Below are 13,348 nucleotides of genomic sequence, written 5' to 3'. Positions count from 1 at the left end.
ATGAAATGTATGTATATATAAATATATATCTTAATAATTATAGCACCACTTGTATATACAATACTGTACCATTCTACTGCTGCAGACAATTAGGTGTGATAAGCAGTCCTAAAATTAGGTATTGCTGCTTCACAACCTGCTGCCTGAGGTAATAAGAACATGTAATGGAATACGATCATCGTATACAGTAATTTCCTATTGTATTTAATATTGCAAGCGTGTAGTTTGCTGGTGGTCAAGTGATCATCTTCAACTATTTGTACATTGCTATGTTCCTGGGGTTTTTTAGCTGTTGTTTTCCTTCCAACAGGGATTTCCGACTACTGACTCACCTTTCAGCTTGAATCCAATGACTAAAATTAAATAGATAGGCTCTAGTGTTATGGAACATATGCTAAGAATTAAAGCTGATATATGTTATGTTGTTTAACAGTTATAGGTTGATGATACCTTTTCAGCCATAGAAAGTGTCATTCAAACGTATCATTTACAGTCCATTTGTAGTTTAGCATTTTTTTATACCTTGAATAAACTCACTACTCAAATGATCCATACCTCCCAACTGTCCCTTTTTCGGAGGGACAGTCCCTCTTTTGACAGCTCAACCTGCAGTCCCTCATTTGTACTGGAAAGTCCCTATTTTCTCTGCACTGAACAGCCAGAAAAAGAAACAAAGTTTCTAACTTAATTGGCTCTTAGCAAAGAGCACAGAACAGCAAACAGGTGCAAATAAGATACTTTCTACACAATTTTGAGACCCAAAATAACAGTTTAGATAAGGCGAATTATTTTCAAACTTTCATAACCTGACAAATTTTGAAAAATGAACATGGTAATTAGGGTGTGTGGTCACAGAAAGGGCGTGGTTTCAAATGGTTTCTTATTTATTAAAAACAACTTTTATATGCAAATTGATAGAGTTTTCGCAGGGAAAAAACTTTGATCAGGTTTTGGGCAAAACGCTCCAAAAAAAAAAACTTGAAGGCTTTTAACACCTTCAAATGCTTCAAGGGACCTCTGCCATTGACTTCGACAAATAAGGGCAAATAAGGTCTTGAGCTGTATTAAAAGGGGCATAGAGTCAAGGGAGGAGGGGGTCATTCTTCCACTGTATAGAGCACTTGTAAGCCCCATCTAGAATATGCCGTACAGTTTTGGTCTCCATCACTCAAACAGGACATTATTGTATTAGAGAGGGTACAGAGAAGGGCAACTAAGCTGGTAAAAGGTATTGAAAATCTTAGCTATGAGGAAAGACTGGCCAAATTGGGGATGTTCACGCTGGAGAAGAGGCGCTTAAGGGGTGATATGATGACTATGTATAAATATATAAGGGGATCATATAATAATCTCTCTAATGCTTTATTTACCAGTAGGTCTTTCCAGCTGACACAAGGTCACCCATTCCGATTAGAAGAAAAGAGGTTCCGCCTAAATATTCGGAAGGGGTTTTTTACAGTGAGAGCTGTGAAGATGTGGAATTCTCTCCCTGAATCAGTTGTACAGGCTGATACATTAGATAGCTTTAAGAAGGGGTTGGATTGCTTTTTAGCAAGTGAGGGAATACAGGGTTATGGGAAATAGCTCATAGTCCAAGTTGATCCAGGGACTAGTCCGATTGCCATTTTGGAGTCAAGAAGGAATTTTTCCCCCTCTGAGGCAAATTGGAGAGGCTTCAGATGTTTTTTTTTGCCTTCCTCTGGATCAACTGGCAGATAGGTAGTTAATAATAAAAAAAAAAAAAAAAAGGTTGAACTCGATGGACATGTGTCTTTTTTCAACCTTACTTACTATGTTACTATGTTACATGACATGACCTTGACAGGTTTTAGATGGTGTATTTTTGGATTCAAGCTATTTCCCGGGTCAGAGTATAATAAATCTCAAAAAATGTAAGTTGTTTTTTTTTTTAAATTAAACTTGAAAAATTTTAGTTTTTTTTTTAACCCGAAAATGTCAATTTTGACCAAAAAAATAAACTGGAAAACTCGGATCAACTCAAACCTTAATAAACCTGCCCCTTGCTTACTGCTTTCAGTGACTGAGCAGATGCCCCATACACAACAGGAAAGCAACCATATTGCCCAGGGGCGATTCTTGCTATTATGCCGCCTGAGGCGGCCTTCTTTCGCCGCCCCCACCCCTCCCCACTGCACTAACCTTTATAGCGCCGGAGAGGGCAGGGGCGGTCCGCGACGCTTAGTGCAGAGAGCGCAATAGCGCTCTCTGCACTAGAAGAGCCGAATTTCCGGTTTGAAAACTGGAAATTCGGCTCTTAGTTACCAGGAGCGGCATTTTTGGCGCCCCTGGCAACCAGGGGGGCGCTGCCGCCTGAGGCGAGTGTCTCAACTCGCCTCATTGGTGGAGCGCCCCTGATATTGCCCAAGCTTTAAGCTCCAGGTGGAGCAGCCATTATTCATGCATTGATGTATAAGCAGCACTATATTTAATTGGAGGGAAGGGGCTTGGCTGTTCACTCAGTAGCATGTAATTTGCTCTATGTATTTCTGCCAGCTAACAACAATTCTCATTTAAAATGAAAAAAAAGTAATTAAAAATGAAAGTAGTGAGTTATATGTGCTCTTTCTCCTCTGCATATTCTTTGAGCCTGGCATGGAGTGTGCTTCTGAACAAATGACTGTGCTTTGTTAGGCAGGAATAGCCAGAGGCAAACTGCAGGGAATAGGAAAACAAAGCTGTTTTTATGGTGCTGCTATATGATTTCCCCAGAACAAGTGACCTCATGGAGCGAAACATATTTTACATGCTTTCAGGAGCCTTTATTTCTCAAGGACTTTACAGTACCACGGCAGGCTGCAATGGAAACTAAAATGCTTATAATAAAGAATTAGTTTAAGTTGAAGGCTGTTAAGATAGGCAACATGCATGTCTAACTGAGCAATCAGGACTTAATGTTTGCCTTTGTAAGCATGAGTATCCAATGAATATTGCCTCTAGTTGTTTTTCTTTCTGGGGAAATGATCTTGTAAGACCATATGTTATTTATTGTACTTTCTGAATAACACAATGTTTTGCTTATTTTTCTTTACTTGCATTGATTTTTCTAAAGTCACGCAACACATTTGGTTTGCTTCAGGACAAAGCAGTCAGAACTTGTGCAGTTTGATCACACATATGGCCGACCCATTTGTGTTGCTAGAATGCTCATCCCATTGGTTGTGTTACCAGATCACATGGCAATTGAGAGGGTGGAACAAATCCTTAGTAAATCCGCCAAGTTTTTACCTACAAGATGTTACCCTAGCTGGCAGATATCCCTTTCTGTAACACATTGCAGAGCAATTTATGAGCATTTCATTCAAAATACCTTTCATTATACGGATATATTTGTTTGCAGCTATAGGCCAACAAGCTGCTTGTTATGTATTACCTCTACTTGGTTGCCTAATTGCCACTTCCCCTAGATTCAGTTCTTTATATTTATATTTTCACCTGTATTTTGCACCATCCATTGTTTCTTCAACTTTACAAGATAGCCAGACCCTGCTCATGAAAAGCAGTCCTGCAGCGAGCTACTTCCACCATACTTCACTGTTTGTGGTTCTTTTGGAAAATGGCTTCTAAAATATTCATGGCTTTTGTGTATTATATGGTTCATATCTACAGTGATGTCAGGTGGTGGCAGCCTCAAGTTGAGGGACTTGAAGGAAGCAAGGATTGTCAAAATACAATCACCATTACTGAAATGGAACCCATTCAGTGTGAGATGAGATGTTCTGGGACAGCTGGAGCTCTTCAATTGCCGATTCCTGATTCCTTGATAGGCTAATTAAGAGTGCATTTACTGAACAGTGATGCAGTTGGGTCCCTTAATTGGGTTCAACTTTTGTCATATGAAATAGTTCCCGCCCTTGTTCCATGCAGACAGTTCTTTGTACTTAATGGGGTTGTTCACCTTTGAATTAACTTATGTAGATAAAGATATTCTGAGTTCTGATTCAGTTGTTCATTTTTTATTATTTGTAGTTTTTGAGTTAATTAGCTTTTTATTCAACAGCTCTTCAGGTTGCAATTTCAGTAATCTGGTTTCTAGGGTCTAATCTGAGCAACCAGGCATTTATTTGAATAAGAGACTGAAGGAAATTGCCTGAATAGAAAGATGAGTAATAAAAAGTAGCAAAAACAATACAATTTGTAGCCTTGCAGAGCATTTGTGTTTAGGTGGGGTCAGTGACCCCCATTTGAAAGCTGGAAAGAGTCAGAAGAAGAAGGCAAATAATTAAAAAAAAAACTATGAAAACCAATTGAAAATTTGCATAGAATTGGCCATTCTAAAACATACTTAGGAATTACGAAATTTATCATGTACTGTCTCTTTAAAACTTTGATTTCTACCACTCGCCATCTAAAATCTGCCATCTAAAATTGCTGGGTGGGACCTCCTAGAACTCATTTGGAGTGAATTGGTGGATGCTGAAAAATCTGTTTTGTTTTTTTCATATACTTTGAATCGAATTCGATCTTACTTCGATTCGAACGATCGAATACAGCCTATTCACCCTCAAAAAAAAAATTTAGATTTTTTAAATAAATTTCGGTTGGTCTTTTGTTATTCAAATTTCGAAATTATGGAGGTTAAATGAAATTCCATTACTTCGAAATTCGGCCCTTGATAAGTCTGCCCCTTGTACAAACTAATAATATTATAATATTGTGCGCAATAAACTTTAGGTTTCTTTTTGGGAAGTTACACATTCTGGCTTTGAGGTGTACCGTATACCTCGTTTCCACATAACTGGTTAAAGACCTATATTGTATGGTCAGAGTGATGTGTGTGTGTATATATATATACATATATATATATACATATATATATATATATATATATATATATATATATATTTATTTATTTATAATATATATGAACCACGTTTGTGCAGTGAGTACGTGATCGCGTTTGTACCACAGACCATTTTATCACTTACACACCCAAACAAAGGCACTGTTATTTATGTATATGAGATAAAACACCAGACAGCTTTTGCAGACTGCTCGGATGTTATTTCTGAATGGCAGTGTCTAGTGAAAGTATACTCGGGGTTTATGGCACTATATGGGACTTTTATAGCAGCCTCTGTATTCTGTGTAAACAGTAACAGCACAAGTACATTTCCATCCAGCTGTAAATTATTAATCAGCAATAAATACCCAACTCCTGCCAGGCTGTCTCCTACTTTGTGTCGATCGGTTATCTGAAATACTGGGATTTGTTTCTGTTTCAGAAGGTGGAGATTAGTATCAAGTGTTGGTGAACCATCCAAATCCCCAAACCAGTCAAACCAGTTCTTTTTTTTGCCCGTAACTCTCTATTACATCCACAAATCCATGAGCCAATTTCTAACATGACCGTTGAGGCCAGCATAAACATGAGCAGGAACTGCAAAAACACAGCAGCCAACCTCACACTTTGCACCCCTGGGACAGTTCTCCTCATTTACCTACACATGGCATAGTGCTTGTAACATAAGTGCAATGAATAGCACTATTATTCTCTAGGATTTTCCATCAGCAGGTTGTGAAATTTAATATGAACCCAGGTTAACAAGCATTTTTGCATCATACAAAGCCTACTGTGACACGTTAATACTTCTTAGACTACAGTTATTGAATACATATTTTTCAGACTAGGCAATGAATGAAGTAACGTTCCATGAACAGAGCTTTAACAGGATGTATATATATGTACATTACATTCAGGCTGCTGGAAATAGAATACACGTCTCCTGCTGTTCATGTGAAAAATTTGCTTTTGATTTTTCTTAGCAAAATCTAAAGTAAAGCCGTTGCTTTTTGGAGAAAGGGTCACTAGAATAATTGCACTATAGCATTTAACCCCAAGATGTATCACACTCAAAAATCTAAACACAACTTTGTGTTTGTTACTTTTGTAAAATGTAAATACATAAAGTATATTGAATAAAAAGTAAAAGATAAATACAAATAAACATTACATTTCTTTTGCCATAAACAGTTTATAGGTTAGTTAACATGAATTACATTGATTACAGAGGAACTGTCAAGAAAGAAACATTTATTTCACAATGCAATGTTGGGTGTGCTGTTGCTGGATTTTGGAGTCCAAAACAGACGATTGTTGGTGGTCTGTACAATTGGATAAAGTTGTGTGTACGACTTTCATACAAGTTGCTCTGTGCTTACAACTCTACTGTGCCAGTAAATTAAAAACAAAAAATGGAGAAGAACGCCAGCAGAATACCTGCAAAACTTTTATTCCAGGTTACAATACATGTTTAAGTGTACAAAGACCATTACCATGTGCTCGTATTTATACCTAAAGGTGACCTTGATGGATTATGGAGCATACCGGATAAAAGGTTCCTGGATATCAAATACTACATAGTTGTGTATAGGGCAAGCCTTCCATGTTCAATGATTTAGTCAATTTATAGGGATATTTAAAAGGCAACTTCAATCTGTTGTCATAGCCTAAATAACTGATATATTCATATATCTATACTCTAAAGGTGGCCATAAACTGAATAACGATTTTTCCCTGAAATTCCCACCTTGAATAGGCGGTATCTGTTTGATCCAAGCGTTTGGCCCTCTGGCAAAACAATGGAGATCACAATGATCAAGATAAAGGCCATTGGGGTGAGGACCACATCAAAAAGCCAATGCATTTGTTGCCCAGATGGGATATTTAAACCTGCCCCAATTATAAGCCATCGTGGTTGGCCTTTTGGAAGGCCCCATACATGAGCCAATAAGCTGGCAACTTCACTTCTATTCACCAATCTTCCCATTGAAAAAATTAAGCTTTTAATTTGCAAGTTACTCATGAAGACATTTAAAAAAAAAACTCTTGATTTATTTTTATTTTAGAATGAATTTGTTAGCTTGCCTTCCATCAAATGTTATAATTTATTGTTACAATTTAAACATAATACAGCGTGCTTGGGACCTGAGATCTGTAATCTGGCATGGTAATTTGAATCACCAAAGCAGGCTAATAGAGCCCCACTCCAGTTGGGGGTAACTAGTTTTTTTAAAAAATTTGCCCTCCACCAGGAAAGGAGCTCCTGGTACTATTGGCCATGTTGGGGCACACTCATGTGTATAATGATCGAAAGCTCATTATTCGCATGTGCGTGACAACATGGCCGCTAGCACACTCCCGATGCAAGTGTCCTAGTGCTGGCTGGGGCAATTTTAAAAAAATAAAAAAATAAGTCTGCTAAAAACATTCATACTTTATATAAGCTCAGTACGTTATTTTGCCACCAATATGAACTCACGCAGTTTACCCTCAAGTACAAGATGTTATTCTAATTAATTATTTGCTTAAAAGATGCCCAATATTGAGAATATGATTGGTTATGTTGTATTCCTATTGTTTCTTTATCAATACTGTTTTCGTTATTGTTTATTTTAAGACTAAAATGTACTATTTTTATTCCAGATAAGAGCCCCAGGGAAAACTCTTTTGGATGCCGTCTGCAGCCACCTTAATCTTGTTGAAGGGGACTATTTCGGCCTTGAGTTCCAGGACCATAGAAAGATTATGGTATGTGGTTTTGAAACACAAGAATTTATTTGCTTTGAAGGCGGGTTTTTTGCTTGAAAGTTTGCAGTTGAATTTCAAGCTATGACTGCAGTGTTCTCACACTAAGCTAAGGTTGGATACAATTTGACCAAATCACCTGTGTAAACAAGGCTATGGGCTGTCCACACTTGCACAGATTTTTCTTATATTTCCATCAGTTTAGGACTTTGCTATGTGATCATCTGCATGTAATCAAGTTTGGCTGGATCAACCACTGCCGCATGAAAGTTGATAAAAAAAAATGTAGAACTGGAGCTGTGAGTGACCTAATGGGGCATATGGGTATGGGTTAATTGCTGAGCTCAGAACTGTGGGCATTATCTGGCAGATCATTATGCAGATATCTATTGACTTAGCCCATAAACTCCTCCCTTTTGTCCTTTGTTGTTACATATAAATCCATTATGTAGGGGTTATTTACATACTGCAAAACCGTGTCCAAAATTGCTCCAAGAACCAGGAAGTTGCAAACTGGAAATAGTTTTCTCTCTGCCCTGTGAAGCTCAAGAATTAAAAAAAAAAAGTTTTCTTAATTAAAATAATACACTGCTTTTTTAAAGTGCAAAACTCTACAAATTGTAGGTTGTTTTGATTTTAAACAACAAGAATTTATATTTATTAATGTATAGGTATGTGATCCGTTATCCGCAAGCCTGTTATCCAGAAGGTTCCAAGTTACAGATAGGCTATCTCCCACAGACTCCACTTTATCTAAATAGTCCAATTTTTAAAAAAATATTTCCTTTTACTCAGTAATGATAAAACGGTAGCTTGTACTTTATCCAAAGTAAGATTTAATTAATCCTTATTGGAAGCAAAACCAGCCTATTGGGTTTCTTTAATATTTAAATGATTGTATGGTAGACTTAAGGTATGAAGTTCCAAATTATGTAAAGATCCATTATCTGGAAAACCCCAGGTCCCGAGCATTCTAGATAACAGGTCCCATACCTGTACAATCTTTTAATGGCATAAAATAGTGATGCGTATCTTCTGGGCTGTACCTTAGTGAAATACAATAGGATCTTGTTGATTGTGAGTGGAGTAATACTCTACACAACATTATGGTTAGCATGGGTATTAGGCTATGATTTGAAGGGTTAAACAAAGAAAGTTTTTTTACTTTGGGGTGAAATTTTTCTTGTATGTTTTTTCAGGTCTGGCTGGATCTTTTAAAACCAATTGTCAAACAGATTAGAAGTAAGTATAATATTACAAAGTGCTACATAATTATATAGTGAATAAAGTACCCCTCTTGTAAATTATAAGGATATTTGCAACGGGGGTACTTTATTTATTATAATACATTGCTACTCACTGTTTATAACCGATGAAATCAGTACTCAACGTTTATAAGGATATAATTTACAAGATATTCATGGCTTTTGTCTATTATATATATAATTTGGACAGCACCACCTTCCATTAAGCTGCCTCTGTGCACGGAGAAGTCAGTTTTACATGCAATATAATATATTGCTTTTTTTGATCAATAAAGCGATGGATAACTAACAAAAGTCAGTAAAGTAATACAAAAGTAACAAAAAGTCATTAAAGTAATATATATATATATATATATATATATATATATATATATATATATATATATATATATATATATATATATATATATATATATATATATATATATATATATAAAAAATGATGCTGATAAAAAACATTTGCATATCTAATTGTATGGTATGTAGGGAATTCCTCTTTTTTATTCTGTTCATTCCTTTATTGCAGGGCCCAAGAATGTGGTGCTTAAGTTTGTAGTCAAGTTTTTTCCACCTGATCACACTCAGCTGCAAGAAGAATTAACAAGGTTAGTGATGCGTGCATTGTATTTTCATATGTAATTTCTCCTACCGCACACCTGTAGTTCACCAATCTTGCAACTGGTGGTGCGTTTCTTCCATTGACCCAGCCTTAGTAACGAATATGTATAGAAAACGGATCCGCACACACGCTGGTTAATGCAGTCGGGGAGTATCCCCTTTTATTCAGCCACCAAACATTCAACGTTTCGGGGGGGAACACCCACCCTTCATCAGGAGAGTGAGTGTTCCCCCCCCGAAACATTGAATGTTTGGTGGCTGAATAAAAGGGGATACTCCCCGACTGCATTAACCAGTGTGTGTGCAGATCCGTTTTCTATACACATTTGTATTTTCATATGCCATTTAACGTTGATCAGTCACTTTCTTTGTGAAATAGGTTAAAACACCAAACAGAGGGAGTGGTTGAAGTAACAGTTCTTTAAGGCAGGTATTAATTCCAGGGTTCCCTTTTATCTGTTCATCCCTTGTACTTTGCACCATGTTCAGAAATCAAAAGCAACTGACATTTTGGTGCATGGTGCAAATACAGAGGAATGTATATAGGCTCAGGTTGCTTTGTGAATAGGTTTTAAATACATGCTGTTTTGCACTTCACTTCTCTAAATAAACTTTTTATTCTTCAAAGATATTCTGAGGGTTTTTTTTAAGGTTTCCATTTTCTCTTTAACATAAGACGGTATGCTTTATTTGAGTGTCAATAGGCGTCTCCTTTTGAGTTACTAATATTGACTCATTCATTCCAGAACTGTAAATTTTTGTCAGTCTCTTGTCAATGCTGCTAACAGTATGCCAGTTATGTTACACATTCAACCCAAGCATTGCAAAAAAGCTCATTGGGGCTATCTGATAAATTAAGCAGGCCATTGACACTGTGAGAGCTGGATTTAAATTTTTTTGAACATATGGGTTCAAACAGGCAGTTGTAAAAAAAAATATAAGTAATTCAAGGTTTGACTTTTTCCCTAATCCCTAACTAGTAAGATTGTTGTTGTTGCACAAACTGAAATTGAGACAATTGCCATCTGGCAGTTTAATTCACGTACTCGATATTTATTGCACTGCAAGAACCTTACTCAATCAATTATTCCTGATACTTACTTTTTCATCTATGTTTAAAGTAGATTCCCAATGTGCTTGAGGTCTCTATATATACATCAATACAGTAGAGGTAGGGGATTTTAGTAATTCCAAATGTTATCACCTCCCTGTTTATACTAGAGGTACCACATATCCAACCGAATGTGCCACAGATATTGTATGAATATACAATATCTATTGTTTGGATCAGTTGGGCAGAGAGCATAAATAAGCGAATAGGAGTGGCCACATTTCTTAGGCAGTCTGGTCATTTGTCTTGCAAGTCAAAGTACTAGAACATCCACTTGTCTGTGTACAGATGTAGACACTTGACCTGGATGGCTCTTCATCTCCCACTGTGTCACTCCATAGATCATTTTCACTGAAAAGGTTGGGACAAGTTGGTACAAGGTATATGGTGTAATAACAGAACAAAATCTGCTTCATTTGTTTGTATTACTAATTAACTGTGTGGCACTTGATGTCCTGATTGGGGCCTATTTATCATGCAGTATGAAAATTGAGAGAAGCTTACCAGTGATGTTGCCCAGAGCAACCAATCAGCAATTAGATTTCAACAGTTAGAAAACAAAAGCAAAGATCTGATAGCTGGCTATGGTCAACATCACTTTTCCAGACAATCCAGTAGGAGATAACTTTGTGAAAGTAAATTAAATAAATTACTTATGAGTCCAAATTTGTTTTGTGTAATGGATGCCGTTGTCTATGAAGATTATTTTAAATGTGTGCCAATATGTAATACTATATATGCAGAAGGCAGCATAACCTTTCTAATTTTTCTAAAATTTTCTAAAATTGGAGTTGGACTTGAAGGGATACAAGTAAAAGCCAGCTAAGGATTGTGAACACAGCCCAACCAGGGACTATACCCTCTGGACATATTTCTAAAGGAAAACTATACCCCCCAAACAATGTAGCTCTCTATTAAAAGATACTGAGTAAAACAGCTCATGTGTAAAACCCTGCTTCATGTAAATGAACCATTATCATAATAATATACTTTTTTAGTAGTATGTGCCATTGGGTAATCATAAATACGAAATTGCCATTTTAAAAAATAAGGGCCGCCCCCTGAGATTCACTTTGCACACATACAAACCACATGTAAGGTCACATGAGCCAATTAACAGACAGAGTTTTGCTTCCTCACTTCTTCCTGTTACAGTTAGTGTTGTATTTCTGGTCAGGTGATCTCTGAGGCAGCACAGATAGAGTCACGAAATGGTGGTTCAAGGCAAGAGATGTAAAAGGGCAATATTTATGTAAATATATATTCCAGTTTGGTAAGATTCTTTAATATGTCATTCAATTTGATATAAACTAACTGTTGCTTAAGTATTCATTTTGGGGGTATAGTTTTCCTTTAAGCATAACCGTTCTGTTATTTGCAATGTATTTCTACAGGTACCTTTTCGCCCTTCAAGTAAAGCAGGATTTGGTGCAAGGCAAGCTTACTTGTAATGAAAGCAGTGCTGCACTTCTTATCTCTCACATTGTACAGTGTAAGTTATTTTATATGTCATCTTCGTGCTAAAGCAAGATGTTTCATGGGAAAGGGTATGGTGTACTAGTACAGGTATGGGACCTGTTATCCAGAATGCTCGGGACCTGGGGCTTTCCAGATAATGGATCTTTCTGTAATTTGGAGCTTCATACCTTAAGTCTACTAGAAAATCACGTAAACATTAAATACAACCAATAGGTTGGTTTTGCTTCCAATAAGGATTATTATGTCTTAGTTTGGATTAGTTACAAGGTACTGTTTTATTATTACAGAAAAAAAGGAAATAATTTTTAAAAATTTAGATTATTTGAATAAAATGGAGTCTATGGGAAACGGCCTTTCCATAATTCAGAGCTTTCTGGATAATGGATTTCCGTATAACGAATCCTATACCTGTCCTGCAAAGACCTAATGCCGTGTTCCATTTTTGGAACATGGCGTTCATTACTCCTGACCTGTTTTGATATTGTCTTTTGGCTCCAAAATGAGTAGGTTCTATTCACGTGAATGGCTTGGAAGTTTCCCCTGGAAGTGAAGATTATTTATTTTGCAGTGACCCTTATACTATGAGAAAGAAGGCAAGACTAAAGAAGCTTGGGAATGTATTTGAGAAAGGGCCAGTAAGGGTTCTCTATTGAGAGCTTGACCGTGGGAATGTAGAACACAGGGCACCATTGTTGCTACTGTCTAGCATTTCTAACATTACATATATTCTTACATTTTATCCTGTACGTGGTATATTACATTTTCTGTTTTCCAGCATTTTGGGAAAGCAGTTGAACATTGTTCTAACCATGTCCTGGTCAGCAGGTGATAATTACAATGGCAGTTTTGTGCTCACAAGAGAATTTGCTTATGTTTATGTTCGCAACAGTTAACATAATGTCAGGAAGAATGCAGCAGAGGTTAACATAAAGGGTAACTCAAACGTTATTGGGCCCATGGGCTGCTTTACCAGAAATAATGTACAGTAGCTGTATTCCATCTAACATATCAGCAAGCAGTTTAGGTCCCTAAACTGACTTTTAAGATGAACTGTTTACTGGTAGTAAAAAGGATGTAGAAGCAAACAATAATTCCATTGGGTTTATCAATATTTGGAATAGAAAGGTTTAAATGTGTGCACCTGCTGATGTAAGACTCATATTGTTTGCAATAGAAAGCAATATTCCTTCCAATTAAATTGATCTGTCACAGTATAACCTATACTTTGTGAAGTTGAAAACACCCTCCTTAAAGCATCCTATAAAATTAGAATATCACACTTATATAATCTCTGGAAGCCTTCATTACTGATTCATTTATAAGGTTTGC

The 13,348-nt window shown here is 36.6% G+C and overlaps 1 protein-coding gene across 4 annotated transcripts in view; it reads left to right on the top strand.

Annotated features, from left to right (window-relative positions):
- The window catches only part of LOC108708478 (FERM, ARHGEF and pleckstrin domain-containing protein 1-like), a 111,127-nt gene that overhangs the window by 65,109 nt on the left and 32,670 nt on the right, over positions 1-13,348 (top strand). For all 4 annotated transcript variants that reach the window (XM_041582411.1, XM_041582409.1, XM_041582412.1 and 1 more), the window contains 4 exons: positions 7,445-7,549; positions 8,746-8,788; positions 9,338-9,416; positions 11,935-12,032. In XM_041582411.1, the coding sequence (XP_041438345.1) occupies positions 7,445-7,549; positions 8,746-8,788; positions 9,338-9,416; positions 11,935-12,032 (325 nt within the window). The remainder of the gene's footprint in view (positions 1-7,444; positions 7,550-8,745; positions 8,789-9,337; positions 9,417-11,934; positions 12,033-13,348) is intronic.

This window comes from Xenopus laevis, chromosome 2L (genome assembly GCF_017654675.1).
Source record: "Xenopus laevis strain J_2021 chromosome 2L, Xenopus_laevis_v10.1, whole genome shotgun sequence".
Taxonomy (NCBI): domain Eukaryota; kingdom Metazoa; phylum Chordata; class Amphibia; order Anura; family Pipidae; genus Xenopus; species Xenopus laevis.
This window is presented reverse-complemented; position numbering and strand designations above follow the sequence as displayed.